This window comes from Zea mays, chromosome 9 (genome assembly GCF_902167145.1).
Source record: "Zea mays cultivar B73 chromosome 9, Zm-B73-REFERENCE-NAM-5.0, whole genome shotgun sequence".
Taxonomy (NCBI): domain Eukaryota; kingdom Viridiplantae; phylum Streptophyta; class Magnoliopsida; order Poales; family Poaceae; genus Zea; species Zea mays.
This window is the reverse complement of record NC_050104.1, coordinates 24,554,691-24,575,039: the sequence shown is the minus strand read 5'-3', so window position 1 is coordinate 24,575,039 and position 20,349 is coordinate 24,554,691. Positions and strand designations below refer to the sequence as shown.

The following is a 20,349-nucleotide window of genomic DNA, read 5'->3' as shown; positions in this document are numbered from 1 at the left end:
ACGTGGTTGGTCCGAGCCCGAGGTCGGGCGAGGCGGAGGCTCCTCCAAGGTCGAGGCTGAGTCCGAGCCTGGGGGTCGGGCGAGGCGGAGACCGTCGTCCGAGGTCGAGGCTGAGTCCGAGCCCTGGGGTCGGGCGAGGCGGAGTCTGTCTTCCGAGGTCGAGGTTGAGTCCGAGCCCTGGGGTCGAGCGAGGCGGAGTCCGTCGTCCGAGGTCAAGGCTGAGTCCGAGCCCTAGGGTCGGGCGAGGCGGAGTCCGTCTTCCGAGGTCGAGGCTGAGTCCAAGCCCTGGGGTCGGGCGAGGCGGAGTCCGTCTTCCGAGGTCGAGGTTGAGTCCGAGCCCTGGGGTCGGGCGAGGCGGAGTCCATCGTCCGAGGTCGAGGCTGAGTCCGAGCCCTGGAGTTGAGCGAGGCGGAGTCCGTCATCCGGCGTCGAGGTTGAGCCCGAGCCCTGGGGTCGGGCGAGGCGGAGTCCGTCTTCCGAGGTTGAGGCTGAGTCCGAGCCCTGGGGTCAGGCGAGGCAGAGCTTTCTATGGCGCCCGAGGCTGGACTTAGCTGCTGTCAGCCTCACTCTGTCGAGTGGCACAGCAGTCGGAGCAGGGCAGGCGGCACTGTTTTCCTGTCAGGTCGGTCAGTGGAGCGGCGAAGTGACTGCGGTCACTTCGGCCCTGTTGACTGAGGAGTGCGCGTCAGGATAAGGTGTCAGTCGATCCTTGCATTAAATGCTCCTGCGATACGGTCGGTTGGCGTGGCGGTCTGGCCAAGGTTGCTTCTCCGCGAAGCCTGGGCCTTGGGCGAGCCGAAGGTGCGTCCGTTGCTTGAGGGGACCCTCGGGCGAGACGTGAATCCTCCTGGGTCGGCTGCCTTTGCCCGAGGCTGGGCTCGGGCGAGGCGAGATAGTGTCCCTTGAGTGGACGGAGCCTTGACCTGAATCGCGCCCATCAGGCCTTTGCAGCTTTGTGCTGATGGGGGTTACTAGCTGAGATTAGGAGTCTTGGGGGTACCCCTAATTATGGTCCCCGACATCATTGTTACTATTCATCGATCATCCGATCGTCCCAAATTTCAACTACTCATCCATCATGATGTCTAGTCCACCTAAGACCAGCCAGACCCATATTCCAGTCATACGAACTTCCCATCTCGTCACCCATCCCAGGTTTCTCCAAGTTGAGCACGCTTAACTTTGAGATTCCTTCGAACCAGGCTCCCAAACTCCGATTCCAATAATTCTTGTTTCTAAATTCTTATCAAACTATTCCCTATCCAACCATGTCATCCCTTAAGCATGGTTCATGTTCCAGAAAACTTCCAAAATACTCTTGTCCCATATTCTGCCTATAACTCTCCTGTTCATACTAAGTCAGACGATTCATTTGTCACTATTCTCACCAACAGTGAACTTCACTATGCTACACCACATACACCCAGCTATAAATACACCCAGCTACCCTCTCCCTCTCCACACACACACTCAACACCCTCAGCCAAGGCAAACACCTCACCCACTCAGTTACTCCTCTCTGCCGGCTACACGCATAGTGTCGCTTCGCCTCCAGTCCACCCTCCTGGTAAGCACCTCCGCTCCACCACTAGTAGTATCTCAACGCCACATGACACAGATTCTACTCAAGACTCTACCCATCCATATACCGCTATTCTGACCACTATACTAAATATCCATTGATATACTGCCGGTTTGTATGTTTGCTTATTCATGTTGCATAGTTATCGGAGCGTTCGTGCCGTATCGTGGAGGCCAGATCTACAAGTCTATGCCAGGCAGTGGAGCCAGAAGCCAGTTCCGCGAGCTCTCCCCCCTTCCGCCGAATAAGCACGACAAGCTCACTGGATCCCTTTGATGCATAAATTACCTATGATTTTTCAACCACAACCCTCAGCCTGTTATTTTATGCATGATATGATTTTGAGACAAGTTATTATGGCCACCCAACCGCTTACCGCAATCAATCCTTGATATATTTGTTACAAATGATTTGAGAAAAGGTGTGAGTTTTCAAAAGAAAATGTTTTTCAAAATGTGTATGATGAAGGGTTTTCACCCTTATCACCTTTGAGTAGGGATGATCAAGGACTCCCTGGTTTAGGGGAGGGCCTAAGGTGATGGCTTAGCTGGTTTAGGTGTGAGCAGAAGGATTGTCCCGTCATATAAGGACTGGTTTGTCATCCTTCACTACCTGTACTCATGATAAGCACAACCACTCGAGACTGTATGGGCAGTCACTCAATCTGAACTCGTACGGTCCAAACCCCAGGGTTATGAAGGCTGGGGAGCACCGGGAGGATAAGGAGGGGGAATGTTTTGTCCGGTTTGGACATGGCGGTGGCCAGACTCCTTCCGGTATAACCGTTAAGGTAAGGACGTGCGAGGAAAGAAAGAGATTCGGCATTCGGGTCTCACGATGGTAAGATCGCAGAAACCAGACTAGTGGGTAAAGTGTACCCCTCTGCGCAGAGTTCAAACCTATTCGAATAGTCTGTGTCCATAGGAATGGATGAGTCTGGTGTGGTATGACAATTAGTGTTTTGTTTTCAAAAAAAGGGTGCGTTTGAGAAAAGTGGTTTTTAAAAGGTCTGGCGGTTGAGCCGTGAGCTATGGTGGACGGGAAGTCCAGTAGTTGTTTTTGAAAAGGAAACTCAGTGGGAAACTGCTGAGATACCTGGATGGTTTAGTCCAGGGGATTTTGTTTTATATTGAAAAAAAACTTCCTGCTCCTTTGGGAGAGGATGCGCTTTGAAAAATACAAAATGTTTTACAAAACAACCCTGCATAAAATATTGTTGTTTCTGCAAAATATCCTGAGCTCCACATATTCCATGCATTATATCTGATTTCCTCATTCCGCGGGTGAAGGTGGGCTGCTGAGTATGTTTGTACTCACCCTTGCTTATTTGTTGTTTTTCCAAAAAAGGAGATCGGGTAAGAGTTACGATTGTTCCCAACCTTGCCTGTGGCTGTTGGACCGCTGATTTGCTTCGCTACGTACATCGGGCTGCTTCAGCCCCACTATGATGATATGTCTCGAGTTGTGGACCAACTCTTAAAGTTGATCGCCACCTTTATAGGTTTGTCTCGTTTAAATAGATCTGGAATCATCTGATGTATAAATGTGTTTACTAGCCTCCTGGGACTAGTAATTGTATCACATTTGAGTCCCAGAGGATCTGGGGCGCTTCAGCCGCTGTCACTGAAACTCTCCCTCCCACGCCGTCTCTGTCTCCTCCCGACATCACCGTCGTTGCCCCCGTCCCCGCAGTCGCCCGTGCCCTCTCCCAAGGCTGTGCCCTCCCTGCTCGCCTAGCCATCTCCAGGAGCTTTGTTTCTTCACGTCACCTGCTCCCCACACCTTTTCCCTTTCACCTCTCAATCCATGGACGCTCCCTGGCCGGTGCCCTCTCACATGGCCATGCCCTCCCTGCTCGCCCAACCATCTCCTCCCTCCCCAGCCGCTCCCTCCATCTCTCCCCACGCAGAAGTTGTCCCTATCCCTCCCATGGCCGCCCTCGATCTCCATGGTTGAGCTTCCCTGCAGGATCCCCTTCCATGGCGCCTGGTCTTCTTCCCTAGCCGAGCTCGCCCAGCCCTCCTCTCTGCTGATGGCTGATGCCCCTCCAGCTACTGCTTGATGCTTCCCTCTCGATCCCGGAGTCTAGCGTTGTCCCCCTGGTTTCAGCCCTCAAACCCCAGCGTCAATCTCCCTCGTCGTGCTGTCAGTGAGAGCCGATGTTCATTCTCTTTTTAATTTCTATTGTCATCCTTCCCATACTATGATTATGTATGTTTATGCGTGTAAAATATGTGGAGTGAAACCCTAGGTTTACCGTGGAAGAGGAAAGTCCATTCGGCGCGCTCTAGGTGTTGGGCAAAAAGCTTAAACCGGAAATCGTCATCGCCCTTACACATATCGATTTGGTTTATGACATGGTGAGCCTGGTCACTGTCCTTGCAAAATTAATTTGATGAATGGATGATTAGATGTTTGTGTCGGTGATGCTCTCATGGTTACCAAGTATGGTTTTATAGGTTCGATGTTGTGATTTTGGTGAACTAAAATATTGCTTAGGATGAGTTTAGAATTTTTATCGATTATCCGACGGGTCCTATTAGTGTGTTGTGTTGATTGTGTTGAAGTCAATGAGTTGCTTTAGAAGTCACCCAATCCATATTAGTGACTGGCTAATGCCATAGTTTGAGGTTACCTATTTTTCCCCGAGTAATTGAAATCTAGTAACATCGATAGGTCTTCTGTTTGAAATCTGAAATCTACTTAAAAGAAGATGTGTATAAGTACTTTAAGTCTTTACTTCTAAGTTATAGTCGAGTGGAATCGTGTAATGTTTTGATGGTGCTCTACTTGCTAGAATGATCAGTGAGATGATTTCCTTAGTATTGTGTAATTCTAGTATCCAACAAAATGATTTAGAAAGTTAGCTTACTTATGACAATGTAGTAATTCATGAAGTTATTGTTCCTTATGTTCATGGAGTTTGTTCTGCTAGGTTTTTATGCTTTCAATTTCTATTTCCTTAACAAAACCTCAGGCACCTTAAAGACAGCTTGGATGATTGGTTTCATGAACAGCTAGAGAACTTCTTGGATGATGATTATCTTGTGTTTGATTGCCCTAATATATTCTCAAATCATCTTTTCATGCTTTAGTTGTTTCTTAATAGTTGCATAGTTTCATCTCACTCATATTCTTGCCACTTACATGTTTGTGACAAAACAGACAATCCGTCTTTTTTATTGCTTATGGCGTTGTGCATTAAACATGTCCACCAATTATATACAAATACCATTTTGGGTTACCTCTGGTGTGTTTAGGTATTCCTCAGATTCCTGACATTTTTTGTCTTTAAATGTCATATCACTATTACAAAATTGATTTTTGTTGTCTAAAATACCACAACTACTTTTCTAGGTCATATTGCGGAACTATTATTTAGAAACGGAGTGGTCTTATTGTCTGAACCTGCTATTTTGAGCTCTGAAATATATGTGATTGACTATAGAATTATTTCAAGAACAAATTGTTATTGGCATTTGTTCTTGCAAGTGTCCAGTAGTAGCATACTTGTCACTCTGGCATTTGTTCTTGCGATAAAAATATTTTCATTCATGCTGCTTTATCCTAATTTGATGCATAAGTTTTGCCTCGCACTAATTTGATGTACTTTTTTCTAGGGTGTTCTGGACAAAGAAAGCTTGTACCTTAAAACAGGAGGATACAAGAAGTTGGAGTGATTGTCTGAAGGCTTTTGAACTGCTTGAAGCATTAGTGTAGCTTTGGTGCTTTTGTGACTAATCAGCTCTGGAGCAGCTAGAGTGATGTAGTTGTGGGCTTTTGAACTGCTTCAAGCTGGAGTGATGTCGCTGTGGTGCTTTTGTGACTGATCATCTCTGGAGCTTTTATGAATGGTCTACCTAGCTATCTGTAAATGGTCTAGTTGTGAATGATATTATAATTGTGATGCTTTTGTGAATATATAATTGTGGTACTTTTGTGTTTATATGATGGATCTATGACTGTGGTATACTGATTAACTGTGTATGTCTTTATGATTTGTGTACAAAAATCTGTGATTTGTGGTGCTTAATTAAATGTATATTATTATTAATAACAACTATAAAAGGACGACTTTCTGTTTGTTGCTAAATGTATAGTATGACAACTTACGGTTGGTTGTTAAATCTACAGTACAACAACCCATGATTGGTCGCTAAATATACAATATTAGCAACGGACGGTCGGTCGCTAAAAAGATGTCGGTCGCTAAAGCCTTTAGCGACGGCACTTACAACGACAATCTTTATGGGTCGCTAAAAGTTTTTAGCAACCAACTGTAGGTCGCTGAAGGCCGTTTTAGCAACCAACTGTAGGTCGTTGTAAGTGAATCGTCGTGTAGTGCTAATTGATTCGTCTAACACTCTAACCCTTCAATATGTTGTTTCATTTTTGCTGTTGATCTACATACTATTTAATAGATTGGATGTCATCGGGTTTACTTACGTTGGAGATTTGAAGCGAAGATATAAGAGATGTGATGTCAGTCTCTCTATGTTTGACAACCTTCTGGTGACGATCCATCGTGTATTGTCATAAGAATTTCTCCTTCGCTTGACGCATGTAGTTTTCGTATTGTTGTTGCTCATCGGCCATCAGACTTTCAACAACCGGCTTAATAATATTGTCTAGAGAGATATCAGTGTGATATTTAGAACCGTTCATTTGAAAGCTCAATTTTTAGTCTCTACTATATTTAAAGCACCAGTTTCAACGATCGTGCCGCGCCATCTTTTTACAAAAAGTCCCTACATTTCTTATAAATCAACTCAGCGTAAAATATTAAAAAGCGGTGCAGCAGGTGGGGTATGTTAAAAGGCGATGCGGGAGGTGAGGTTTGAACCCACACCTTGATGGAAAAAGGGTGGAAGACACTAGGCGAAGCTGTCTAATCAGTAGAACATTATGCTCATGTGTTTATACCATTGAATATAAATTATACATATATATATATATATATATGATTTTTTTGTAAAATAAAAAAAATAATCATGTCGGGCCAGCACTACGGAATTAGGCTACGGCCCAAGCACCGCACGACGCTCGTGCCGGGTCATCTTTTTACAAAAAAGTCCCTACATTTGTTCCAAATCAACTCAGCGTAAAATATTAAAAAGCGGTGCAACAGGTGGGGTTTGAACCCACACCCAGATGGAAGAAGGGTGAAAGACACTGGGTGAAACTGTCTAACCAGTAGAACATCATGCTCAGGTGTTTATAATATTGAATATAAATTGTACATATGTATATATATTTTTTTGTAAAATAAAAAAAATAATTGTGTCGGGCCGGGCTAGCACTACGGACCGAGGCTAGGGCCCAAGCACCGCATGACGCTCGTGCCGGGTTGGCCCAGGCACTATTAAATGGGTCGTGCCTCGGACCGGCTCGCTAGACACGACCCATTTGGCCATCTATACATCCGCACGATAATTATGGTCTTCGACTCAGTTGCCACCATCTCGTTCGTCATTCTACTTCTTTTCACTCTCCCCTCATGCCTCCACCTCCCCGTCATCCCATTCTCGACAGAGCGTGTAGGAGCAAACGCCTCCTCCCCGTATTCGTCCGACACCAGCCCCGACACCGACTCGCGCAGTGGCTATTGCACGTCCACGAGGACGTTTCATATCATGCACGCACCATCGTTTTTGCCATCGTCGGACGTCCCGTTTGTCTTCCCGACCTTCGCCCTGTTCTTCCTCCCCAACCTGCTGCCCCCGCCCACGATCGCAACCGCGAGCCGACCAACGCTCGTCGACGCGGGTATGGGACGAGTCGGTCATGCTCCTAGGCTTTTTCTGTGTATGTCGTTGAGGAGGGCATGGTGGCACCTGCCACGCTTAGGTTATCTTAGCGATGAGAAGTCCGGGTCTGAGATATTGGACAACTATGGCCCGTAGCGTGGCGGCAATCGGCATATGCTTCGGCGGGTCCAGGGCTGGGAAGACACTCGCATTCTCTCGCCCTTCTCGGACTGACACTTGGTGCGGGTGCCTCTTGGTTTGGAGTTGTTTCGGCTGGGCTTCTTTCTCCGCCTGCATGCTCTCTCCCTATATATCTAGCGGTATACTACCTATATCGCCTCCAGATGCCCATGTCTTCGTCATGTCCTTCTCCGGCAACGAACATATATGTCCTCCTCTTTCCTTCCCCTCCTGCTCTACGAAACCTTGGAAGTGGGGGAGACAAGGGATGAAGGTCTCTGATTTGCTGCCTATGGTACCCGTGCGTTCATAAAAACATTATATGAAGAGTGAAGACAACCAATAAAAAATCTTAATGTCCCGTTTGGATCGTTGGAATTGAATTCCATTCTATAATAGTAATTTAGGCATATATCAATTAAACTAATTCGGTTTTATGCAAAATATATCAGTATACTATTATTAGCAAGATGCCCGAGATATTTATATGCTACATTTTTTACTATAGAGGAGTGAGTCTAAGATCGTCTTATAAGTTACAGAGTATAAACAAATTCTAGTAATACATAAAATTATTTCCTATCCTGCACCCCATGAATTTGAGATAAGCTTATATTAGAACTTTGGAAAGTGGTGGAATGTCAAATTCCATGCTAAATAGGTTATTTTATTAAGTGAATTCGAATTCCTCTGAAATGAAGGGATCCAAACGCCCTATAAAATTTTTTTATGGACAATTTACATGAGTATTGTTGTGAGCCATCGCAACGGACGGTTAACCGACTAGTATATCTAAACAGTCAATCTTATGGTTGCAACATCTATGCTAGCTAGCGGCACTGCAGAGTTGCTGAATTCCTTGCTGCCGGAACAGCAAGCAAGCCATGATCTACTACTGATCACACCATTAACGGAGAGACATGCTGCGCAAGTCTGGTGACGGTTCAGATTGTGTGGGTCGTTGGCGTCCATGGACCGCGTGCAGGAGCGGGATTCAGAGGTGGTGGGGGTAGGTGGATGGGGGAGGGGAGGGGGGGTCGTCGATCACGGCCGTCGGGGGGAGGATAGGAAACGACTCGTTAACATTTTTAGAGACCTTTTTCCGGACACCTTTTTTTGTTGGTTTGTTCGGATGGTTCATCTGAATTTTGATCGAACGGCGATCCTGACCCGTGTGGGATCGGTAAGCATGCACGGGCTGGCATCCGGTCAACTCCAGGCAGCAAAGCATGAAGAAGAGCTAGCAAGGCAGCCGGGAAATCTGGTTGGTAGCCACTAGCCACCGCAGCAGGAGTCGGAACGTATACGCAGGCGAATATCCTTCGGTCAGACTCGCACCGGCCGGGGCCGCCGGCGCCGCTCACCTTGGCCGTCCGATCCGGCCACCTGTCGTCCGCTGCCAGCACACAGAAAGGGCTTCGTCTTTTTTTTTTCTGACAAGACAAGGTGCGATGTGCAGGTACCATGAGATCTTTGTTACTAATAACCTTTGCTTATAGCAGCAGTAGTAGTATTAAAGATGGCATCGGCCACCATGCATGCATGAGCTACTCTATTCCAGATCGGGTGGCTGCTGCGGCGAGCCAAGGGACCAACAGCAGCACGGCTGTTGGGTGTGTTGCCTACTACTTGCCTCTGCCCTCTGGAGCTGGAACTGGAACTGAACCGTGAAATGAAAGCGTCTGTTGGTGGGTGCAAGCAGCAGGCCAGCAGCCTTTCAAGGCCCCGAAGGGATCGGAAGGGCCGCGCGCGCGCGTCGGAGAGACCGGCCGGCCGGCGACGACCGGTCCGATCGACGCCGGTGGCCGCGTGCTACTCTGACTGACCCTATCTCTCCCATTCTGCCTGGACGGGCTTTCCTATCTGCAATGGGCCGTCGATGCCCTGTCCAGCCCAAAGTTCCATATTTTTTGGGTTTAAAACTTTTTTTTTTGGCGCACCAACACCAGGCACGAGTCGTCTTGGTCCGTGTCTCTAGTTCTCTACTCTACACAACACTAGTTCAAACAGAAACACGATTCCCCCATGGATCCACGGAAACTACTGCTTCCCGTCCCGAGCTTGGTTGGTGCCCTGTGCGGTCGAAAACAGAAAAGCAGAACTAACTTGCTGCAGGTTCCCAGCGAAATGAGACGGCACCAGGCACACACGACGGCCTTGCAGCGGGGGCTCGACGGGCCGACTGCGACCTCGACACGGACCTCATCGATCATTGATTAGGAAACGACATGCAAACGAGTTTTCTGGTCTAAATTACGAAACAACTGTATGTTGTTGTCATAATAAGCTCTAGATTTTACACGTTAAAATTTAATGATCAAATCAAATAAGAATCGAGTTTTATTCGTATTTAGCTAAAACTAATTAAGGATCCTAAATAACTTAGATCGTTTACCACACGCTAGGGCGTATGCCACATCTAACACACGCTTAGGGCACGTACAATGATATAGACAACTATCGTCTCTAAGTGTATTGAAGGTCGCACACAGACAGTAAAAAAGACAGCTCATACAATGCTATGTCGGTAAGACTGTCTATGTACTATTTAATTCATAAAAAGCCTTTATTGATCTGTATTGATCAAGTATACATTGGATCTTTGTAGCTATTTTGCTGCATGTTTAAGAGCTCATCAAGATACTCAATTAAGACATGATTTATATAAACATAATATAATTTATAATTATATCATTTGATACCCGAATCATGAAATGACATTGCAAAATAGGAAACAATTAGTATGAATACATAGCTTCATGTCAATCTAATTTTGATTGTTTCCATAGTGTTGCCATATGTGTTCAACCAAATCTGTCCTAAGCTGAGTATGAGTTGAGCGAGCACGGAGAGCAGCGTTTCTCTGTAGCACCTCCACGAAGCAGGGGTTAGGATTGTCACTAGTACGCACTTCCGGTGGTAGCACAATAGTTGGACTTGGATTCTCGTTCAAGTCCAACGGAATTGTAACCGATTCTTTTTCATCTTCGACTATCATATTATGAAGTATAACACAAGCTTGCATTATGTTCACAACATCCTTCCTCTTCCATAAACGTGCTGGTCAGCGAACAATATCAAAACGAGATTGTAGCACACCGAACGCGCATTCAACATCTTTCCTTGTAGATTCTTGACGTAGTGCAAATAATTTGTCTTTTTCTAACTGAGGAAGATGTATAGTCTTCACGAAGACTGCCCACTCTGGATATATCCTATCGGCAAGATAATATGGAGTTTCATATTGATTCCCATTAACAGTGTAATGTACCTTTGGAGCTTCTCCTCTTAGAACGTCGATGAACAGTGTAGACTTATTCAATACATTAATGTCATTTTGAGATCCGGCAGTACCAAAAAAAGCATGCCATATGCGAAGATCTCGTGATGCAACTGCTTCAAGAATCATAGTAGGAACGCCTTTGTCACCACGTGTAAACATGCCGGCCCAACCTTTTGGGCAATTCTTCCAAGCCCAATGCATACAGTCAATGCTTCCTATCATCCCTGGAAAACCACGAGACTCATTTTGTTGAAGTATATTTTCTAGCTCGTCACTCCTTGGAGGACGCAAGTACTCTGGACCAAAGCATTCTATCACCCCTTTGGCAAAATTTCCCAAACACTCTAAAGCCGTGCTTGTGCCAATCTTCAAAACTTCATCAAGTTGATCAGCTGAGCTGCCATATGCAAGCATCCGAATTGCCGCAGTACACTTTTGGAGTGGTGAGTGGCCATCTTTACCAGTGACATCTGCTCGCTGTGTAAAATAAGAGGACCACTCACCAAGTTTTTCCACAATGCGAAGAAAAAGCGGCCTTCTCATACGGAACCTCCTACGGAACATCTCGTCGGTGTAGATAGGATTTGCAGAGAAATAATTTGCTACAAGATCATCATGCGCACCTTGTCGATTCCTTGGAATAACTCTCCTGATTCCGGAGAGGCGTCTGCGGCGAGGTGGATTCGATGCTTCTCCATCGATTGCAACCTTCAAATTCTCTTCGATCTTCCTTCCAAATTCATCTAATATTTCATCCTCGGCAAGGAAATCTTCTAACGTGTAAACTTCACTGGGATCCAACTCGAAAGGATCAAACTCTCCCTCTGGTTCGTTTGACATTGTGGATGGAGTGACTAACCTGCTAACACCCTGCAACAATTTATACAGGAGCATATCCTCATGCACACGCAAAACTGATGTTGTCCACAAGACACGCACAGGACACGCACAGGACACGCAAACAGTTTCAGACTCATGCACACGCACATCAGTTTCAGACTCAGGCACACGCACATCAAATCACCTTCGCTTGTCGATGAGTCGCAGCCGCATCGTACAATGGCGATTTTACCGACGATAAGGCATGGGAGCACGAGCCGTCGCCGTCGCCTTGCGAGACGACGGGAGCGATCTCTCCCTTCATTTAATCTCTTCCACGTCAGGTTATTTTGCTGAGATGGCAGTATACAGACGGCAAAGTTAATGCCGTTGTACATGCCCTTAGACTCTTCCGTCACCAACTCACTTAGATTTTTACAACGGAACATAAGGTTCGCTTGCAGACTTACATATAAGGTATAGTTGCATAATAATCGCCTTATGCTGTACATTGCGACACCCGTAAATATTCGATGAAATATTAGTACACAATATTAAATAAGAACGAACAATACATATATTATCATTGATCTTAGTATCTCCTTTTGCTCCTCGTAGAACAATTCTGTGTAAATTATGCGTAAAATTCGAGGACCAAAACATTGGCTAGAAAAATACCTAAAATCAGTTTTGCAATTGTTTCTGATTTTCCTCATATTTTCTTGCTTATAAAGTTTTCCAAAAGTACCATTTTGGATGAAAAAACGGAAAACAACGCTGGTCTACTTGTAAATTTGGTAGTGACATTTGGGACCGTCTAGACACGACCTAAAAATAGTAGTCTAAAACATAGTCTGACACGATGCCTTAAAAATAGACGACAAAGCACAACACGATTAGATGTGTCGTGTTTTGACCGACACGACACAAAGTAAGGCACGATTTAAAACCCAATAAATAATATTTTAATGGTTATTTTATGTTCCAATAATTTTCATCTCTTCAAAAAAATGTTATAGAAATCATTGATACTTAGTTGAATATCCTAACACAATATATATATATATATTAATATATATATATATCAATTTTAAGTCACTTTGCTAGACATAGTAATATATTTTAAATATTTTCTCTTTCTTGTATATTTTTAAAATACACATCAGTTTTTATATGTGTCGTGCTTGAACCGACACGATATAATCATCGGTTCGCCGTACTTCTAGATCATGATGTTCCTAGGTTTTAATATTAAGAGACGGTCTATATTAACTCAAAACTATTTCGTGAAAGGCTAACTCGAAAAAAAAATGAATGTAATCACGGCCCGTCCTGGATTCGAGATTCTAACGTTTCATTCGTGTCCAGTGTGCACACTTGTGGAAAAGGAAGACGAAGAAAAAAACCAACAACTAACTCCGGCCCGCCGGATGCGCCCACCTACTTCCCCCTCGCCCCTCTCATGGTCTCTCTCGCGCCCAGATCTGCTACTAGACGGCACCGCTGCAGCGCGTCGTGTCGCGGGGGTTGGTGGCAGGCAGCGAGAGCTTGCCGTTCCTCTCTCTCAGTTGTCAGGTCCTAGGCTCACCTCACCGGCTCCCAGCCCGCTTCTATTTCTTCCTCCCCGACCCCGTGCAGGTGGCAGTCCAGTCCACGCCACCAACCGCGAGGCGAACCAAACCAACCCACTCTCCCCAACCCCGCGCGCCCAGGCCGCCCGCCCTACCAACCATCGGCGTCGGCAATGGCGGCCATGGCGACCAAGGCCGCCGCGGGCACCGTGTCGCTGGACCTCGCCGCGCCGTCGCGCCGCCACCACCGCCCGAGCTCGGCGCGCCCGCCCGCCCGCCCCGCCGTCCGCGGGCTGCGGGCGCCTGGGCGCCGCGTGATCGCCGCGCCGCCGGCGGCGGCAGCGGCGGCGGCGGTGCAGGCGGGTGCCGAGGAGATCGTGCTGCAGCCCATCAAGGAGATCTCCGGCACCGTCAAGCTGCCGGGGTCCAAGTCGCTTTCCAACCGGATCCTCCTGCTCGCCGCCCTGTCCGAGGTGAGCGATTTTGGTGCTTGCTGCGCTGCCCTGTCTCACTGCTACCTAAATGTTTTGCCTGTCGAATACCATGGATTCTCGGTGTAATCCATCTCACGATCAGATGCACCGCATGTCGCATGCCTAGCTCTCTCTAATTTGTCTAGTAGTTTGTATACGGATTAATATTGATAAATCGGTACCGCAAAAGCTAGGTGTAAATAAACACTAGAAAATTGGATGTTCCCCTATCGGCCTGTACTCGGCTACTCGTTCTTGTGATGGCATGCTGTCTCTTCTTGGTGTTTGGTGAACAACCTTATGAAATTTGGGCGCAAAGAACTCGCCCTCAAGGGTTGATCTTATGCCATCGTCATGATAAACAGTGGAGCACGGACGATCCTTTACGTTGTTTTTAACAAACTTTGTCAGAAAACTAGCATCATTAACTTCTTAATGACGATTTCACAACAAAAAAAGGTAACCTCGCTACTAACATAACAAAATACTTGTTGCTTATTAATTATATGTTTTTTAATCTTTGATCAGGGGACAACAGTGGTTGATAACCTGTTGAACAGTGAGGATGTCCACTACATGCTCGGGGCCTTGAGGACTCTTGGTCTCTCTGTCGAAGCGGACAAAGCTGCCAAAAGAGCTGTAGTTGTTGGCTGTGGTGGAAAGTTCCCAGTTGAGGATTCTAAAGAGGAAGTGCAGCTCTTCTTGGGGAATGCTGGAACTGCAATGCGGCCATTGACAGCAGCTGTTACTGCTGCTGGTGGAAATGCAACGTATGTTTCCTCTCTTTCTCTCTACAATACTTGCTGGAGTTAGTATGAAACCCATGGGTATGTCTAGTGGCTTATGGTGTATTGGTTTTTGAACTTCAGTTACGTGCTTGATGGAGTACCAAGAATGAGGGAGAGACCCATTGGCGACTTGGTTGTCGGATTGAAGCAGCTTGGTGCAGATGTTGATTGTTTCCTTGGCACTGACTGCCCACCTGTTCGTGTCAATGGAATCGGAGGGCTACCTGGTGGCAAGGTTAGCTACTAAGGGCCACATGTTACATTCTTCTGTAAATGGTACAACTATTGTCGAGCTTTTGCATTTGTAAGGAAAGCATTGATTGATCTGAATTTGATGCTACACCACAAAATATCCTACAAATGGTCATCCCTAACTAGCAAACAATGAAGTAATACTTGGCATGTGTTTATCAAATTAATTTCCATCTTCTGGGGCATTGCCTGTTTTCTAGTCTAATAGCATTTGTTTTTAGCATTAATTAGCTCTTACAATTGTTATGTTCTACAGGTCAAGCTGTCTGGCTCCATCAGCAGTCAGTACTTGAGTGCCTTGCTGATGGCTGCTCCTTTGGCTCTTGGGGATGTGGAGATTGAAATCATTGATAAATTAATCTCCATTCCCTACGTCGAAATGACATTGAGATTGATGGAGCGTTTTGGTGTGAAAGCAGAGCATTCTGATAGCTGGGACAGATTCTACATTAAGGGAGGTCAAAAATACAAGTAAGCTCTGTAATGTATTTCACTACTTTGATGCCAATGTTTCAGTTTTCAGTTTTCCAAACAGTCGCATCAATATTTGAATAGATGCACTGTAGAAAAAAAATCATTGCAGGGAAAAACTAGTACTGAGTATTTTGACTGTAAATTATTTTACCAGTCGGAATATAGTCAGTCTATTGGAGTCAAGAGCGTGAACCGAAATAGCCAGTTAATTATCCCATTATACAGAGGACAACCATGTATACTATTGAAACTTGGTTTATAAGAGAATCTAGGTAGCTGGACTCGTAGCTGCTTGGCATGGATACCTTCTTATCTTTAGGAAAAGACACTTGATTTTTTTTTTCTGTGGCCCTCTATGATGTGTGAACCTGCTTCTCTATTGCTTTAGAAGGATATATCTATGTCGTTATGCAACATGCTTCCCTTAGCCATTTGTACTGAAATCAGTTTCATAAGTTCGTTAGTGGTTCCCTAAACGAAACCTTGTTTTTCTTTGCAATCAACAGGTCCCCTAAAAATGCCTATGTTGAAGGTGATGCCTCAAGCGCAAGCTATTTCTTGGCTGGTGCTGCAATTACTGGAGGGACTGTGACTGTGGAAGGTTGTGGCACCACCAGTTTGCAGGTAAAGATTTCTTGGCTGGTGCTACAATAACTGCTTTTGTCTTTTTGGTTTCAGCATTGTTCTCAGAGTCACTAAATAACATTATCATCTGCAAATGTCAAATAGACATACTTAGGTGAATTCATGTAACCGTTTCCTTACAAATTTGCTGAAACCTCAGGGTGATGTGAAGTTTGCTGAGGTACTGGAGATGATGGGAGCGAAGGTTACATGGACCGAGACTAGCGTAACTGTTACTGGCCCACCGCGGGAGCCATTTGGGAGGAAACACCTCAAGGCGATTGATGTCAACATGAACAAGATGCCTGATGTCGCCATGACTCTTGCTGTGGTTGCCCTCTTTGCCGATGGCCCGACAGCCATCAGAGACGGTAAAACATTCTCAGCCCTACAACCATGCCTCTTCTACATCACTACTTGACAAGACTAAAAACTATTGGCTCGTTGGCAGTGGCTTCCTGGAGAGTAAAGGAGACCGAGAGGATGGTTGCGATCCGGACGGAGCTAACCAAGGTAAGGCTACATACTTCACATGTCTCACGTCGTCTTTCCATAGCTCGCTGCCTCTTAGCGGCTTGCCTGCGGTCGCTCCATCCTCGGTTGCTGTCTGTGTTTTCCACAGCTGGGAGCATCTGTTGAGGAAGGGCCGGACTACTGCATCATCACGCCGCCGGAGAAGCTGAACGTGACGGCGATCGACACGTACGACGACCACAGGATGGCCATGGCCTTCTCCCTTGCCGCCTGTGCCGAGGTCCCCGTGACCATCCGGGACCCTGGGTGCACCCGGAAGACCTTCCCCGACTACTTCGATGTGCTGAGCACTTTCGTCAAGAATTAATAAAGCGTGCGATACTACCACGCAGCTTGATTGAAGTGATAGGCTTGTGCTGAGGAAATACATTTCTTTTGTTCTGTTTTTTCTCTTTCACGGGATTAAGTTTTGAGTCTGTAACGTTAGTTGTTTGTAGCAAGTTTCTATTTCGGATCTTAAGTTTGTGCACTGTAAGCCAAATTTCATTTCAAGAGTGGTTCGTTGGAATAATAAGAATAATAAATTACGTTTCAGTGGCTGTCAAGCCTGCTGCTACGTTTTAGGAGATGGCATTAGACATTCATCATCAACAACAATAAAACCTTTTAGCCTCAAACAATAATAGTGAAGTTATTTTTTAGTCCTAAACAAGTTGCATTAGGATATAGTTAAAACACAAAAGAAGCTAAAGTTAGGGTTTAGACATGTGGATATTGTTTTCCATGTATAGTATGTTCTTTCTTTGAGTCTCATTTAACTACCTCTACACATACCAACTTTAGTTTTTTTTCTACCTCTTCATGTTACTATGGTGCCTTCTTATCCCACTGAGCATTGGTATATTTAGAGGTTTTTGTTGAACATGCCTAAATCATCTCAATCAACGATGGACAATCTTTTCTTCGATTGAGCTGAGGTACGTCATCTACAGGATAGGACCTTGAGAATATGTGTCCGTCAATAGCTAACCCTCTACTAATTTTTTCAATCAAGCAACCTATTGGCTTGACTTTAATTCGTACCGGCTTCTACTACTTCTACAGTATTTTGTCTCTATAAATTGCAGCTACAACAGTCAGAACGGCTGGCTTTAAAATCAAATGGCCTAAGGATCATTGAAAGGCATCTTAGCAATGTCTAAAATTATTACCTTCTCTAGACGTTGATATCTTTGCTCCGGATTCGATCCCTTGTTGTATGACCACAAATCCAACACCAAATACGCATTTCTGCAACACACCCAAACACCCCTTCCAAATAAGTGGAATGGTTGAGAAATTTGCTATTTTGATTAAATATTGGTGAAGGGGCAAGGCTGAGGAAACGAGACGAAGGTTCCTTGACAGCTGAAAAATGGAACACTCTAGAGGCGGAGGGAGCGAGGCGAGCTGTGTGAATTGCCACCCATTGATTAAGAATCCAACAACTTGACTAGCAAATGCCGACATGGGTAGCCTACAAAGGCGAGTTTTGGAGCTGGTTTCGTAATAAGGAAATTTCTCAACCAACTACTTTCCTTAGAAAAGAGTTGCTTGACCGGATCAACATCTCCCCCTAAACCCCTTGGAGGGGGAGGGGGCTAAGATTTTAATCTACAAGTTAGATCTAACTGTCCACCTCAATCCCCCTCAAGGAGGTTTTTGTATTATTTGTTAGTGTAGAATGATAAAGTGGATGTATTGATAGGAGATGGGGTACACATATTTATAGGGACTCAACCCTAACCCTAATGGGTCGGCAGCCCAACAGTGGTGTCCGGCCCACACACACTCACACACACAGTCTAACATCCCCCGCAGTCGCAACGGGGACACCACACACGATGAGACTGGAGTAGAGGCCGAAGGTAGGAGCCGACGGGTTGAAATCCCCCCTAGTCGCAGCGTCGTGATAGTACGAATGTTGCGGCTGGAGTAGAGACCGGTGTGTGCTCCAAGAAGACGATAGCCCCTAGATGCCGAGGTAGCCGAAGTCGAGGTGGTCGCGGTCGGAAGACGCGCAGCAAAAGCCTGATCTTCGGGATGGTCGACGTTCGAGCGTCAACGATCGGTAGGGCGACACAATAAAAGGGCACCAGCAGGTCGACCTTCCTGCTTCTTCGATCGTCCAGACGTCAAGGAGCCTCGCTAGGGAGGCCGACGGCAGCGCACGCGGCTACGCCGGTCATGGTGTCCTCACCCGCGGCAGAAAAGAAGGGGAATGTCGGATCCGACCGAGAAGGCCACGGCAGCGACGGATCCGGACAGGAAGACGCGATCCAGCCAAAGGGACGGCGGATCGAGCCGGAAAGGTCGCAGCAACGTGGATCCGGCCGGGAAGGCCGTGACAGCGGCGGATCCAACGAAGGCGATGAAGGGGTGGGCGACGGGGCGGGTCCAGCCGGGCAGGGCCCTGCGCCGGACCTGGCAAGGGGTGTTGGCAGCACCGGCGACGGGAGAAGTTCGAAGAGTGGCGCTACTCGGTGACGGCGCTGGCTAGCGCGATGAGGAGGACGGCGTGCGCAGGGCGCGCAGGAAGGCCGGAGGGCGCTGCGCGTGGGAGGGCGGCGTGCGCAGGGCGCGCAGGAAGGCCGGGGGGGGGGGGGGGCGCTGCGCGCTAGCGGCGGTGCCTGGCAATCTGGAGAAAATCGGATGCGTCCTGAGGCTTGTGCTCGCACGCGACCTGGCGGAGCAGAGGGAGCCGGACGAGCAGGAGCTGGAGTGGAGGAGCTCGGGCGCCGAGCGAGGGAGAGTAGGAGAGGGCGCGAGAGCAGAGGGGCTGCTCCGGCGCGCCATGGGGAACCGCGCCACCGGGAGAGGCCGCGCCCGCTGGGGAGGGGCTGCGCAGGGGCTGTTCCGGCGCGCCATGGGGAACCGCGCCGCCGGGAGAGGCCGCGCCCGCTGGGGAGGGGCTGCGCAGGGGGCGCGGACGCCGGAGAGGGGGGAAGAGGGCTGGCCGCAAGGGAGCCAGGCGGGTGGAGGAGAGCGTGGCAGTGGTGAAGGAGTCGACGGACCCGCTGGGCGACTTCCGCCGGTCCATGCTGCAGATGATCGTGGAGAAGGAGATCGTGGGCGGCGCGGAGCTCCAGCAGCTCCTGCACCGGTTCCTGTCCCTCAACTCGCCGCACCGCCACCACCTCATCCTTCGCGCCTTCGCCGAGATCTGGGAGGAGGTCTTCGCCGGGCACGACCGCGCGCCGGACTTCCTCGCCTCCTCTCGCCGCAGGAAGAAGCCGCAGCACCTGGCAACGCGCGGTGCTTCCGTCGGGCCGTTTCCCGCGTCGGGGCCGGCGTGGGCGCGCCCGCGCAAGGGGCCACGCACACCCACGCCGCGCGCCGTCTGAGCCGGGGGCTGCCGCGCCGAGGCTGGGCAGCCACGCCAGCGCCGAGCTGCAAGGGGCCGCGTCCGTGCACAGTCGCGCCAGTGGAAGGGGCTGCCCCGGGAGGGAGGAGGAGCCTCCCGGGGGCGGCGGCGGCGGCTCAGGTGGGAGGCGGCTGCTCCTGGCGGCTGCTGGGTGGGAGAGAGCCGTCGGCAGCTGCAGTGGGAAGGGAAGAGGAAAAACCCTAACCTAGTCTGATACCATGTAGAATGATAAAGTGGATGTATTGATAGGAGATGGGGTACACATATTTATAGGGACTCAACCCTAACCCTAATGGGTCGGCAGCCCAACAGTGGTGTCCGGCCCACACACACACTCACACACACAGTCTAACATCCCCCCGCAGTCGCAACGGGGACACCACACACGATGAGACTGGAGTAGAGGCCGAAGGTAGGAGCCGACGGGTTGAAGCTGGTGGCAGGGAGCAGAGGCTCAGGCTTCGAGCTGGTGCCGGTGCGAGGGGGGCGCAAGTGCGGCCGTCTACCGGGGAGAGAGGGGCGGACGCCGCCGGTGTGGAGGCGCGGGCGTCGCCGGGGGAGGGCGGGGCTGGTGTTGGTGCGCGGGGGCGCAGGTGCGGCAGCAGCACCACCACTCGCCGGCCCAGGTGCTCAAGAACTTCAGCAGCATCCACAACCTCCGCATGGAGCTCCCCGTGTG

General features: G+C 48.2%; 2 protein-coding genes across 2 annotated transcripts; one reads left to right on the top strand and one right to left on the bottom strand.

Annotated features, from left to right (window-relative positions):
* Positions 1-10,174: 10,174 nt before the first annotated feature.
* Positions 10,175-11,632, bottom strand: LOC118473432 (uncharacterized). The gene has a single exon (XM_035962814.1). The coding sequence runs from the start codon at positions 11,630-11,632 to the stop codon at positions 10,574-10,576; it is 1,059 nt and encodes a 352-aa protein (XP_035818707.1). The 3' UTR covers positions 10,175-10,573.
* A 1,422-nt stretch (positions 11,633-13,054) lies between these two features.
* LOC542727 (enolpyruvylshikimate phosphate synthase 1) lies at positions 13,055-16,893 on the top strand. Its single transcript, XM_008661109.3, has 8 exons — positions 13,055-13,655; positions 14,184-14,425; positions 14,525-14,678; positions 14,952-15,166; positions 15,676-15,793; positions 15,954-16,164; positions 16,245-16,306; positions 16,416-16,893. Exons 1-8 carry the CDS (start codon positions 13,356-13,358, stop codon positions 16,632-16,634), a joined length of 1,521 nt encoding a protein of 506 aa, XP_008659331.2. The 5' UTR covers positions 13,055-13,355; the 3' UTR covers positions 16,635-16,893.
* The last annotated feature ends 3,456 nt before the right edge of the window (positions 16,894-20,349 follow it).

What these genes read in the sequence shown, in the direction of transcription:
- LOC118473432 (XM_035962814.1), bottom strand. Translation starts at nt 11,632, where the DNA reads ATGTCAAACGAACCAGAGGGAGAGTTTGATCCTTTCGAGTTGGATCCC.
- LOC542727 (XM_008661109.3), top strand. Translation starts at nt 13,356, where the DNA reads ATGGCGGCCATGGCGACCAAGGCCGCCGCGGGCACCGTGTCGCTGGAC. An exon ending in TGCTCGCCGCCCTGTCCGAG is followed by an intron (nt 13,656 to 14,183) that starts GTGAGCGATTTT and finishes ATCTTTGATCAG; the next exon opens with GGGACAACAGTGGTTGATAA. An exon ending in GCTGCTGGTGGAAATGCAAC is followed by an intron (nt 14,426 to 14,524) that starts GTATGTTTCCTC and finishes TTTGAACTTCAG; the next exon opens with TTACGTGCTTGATGGAGTAC.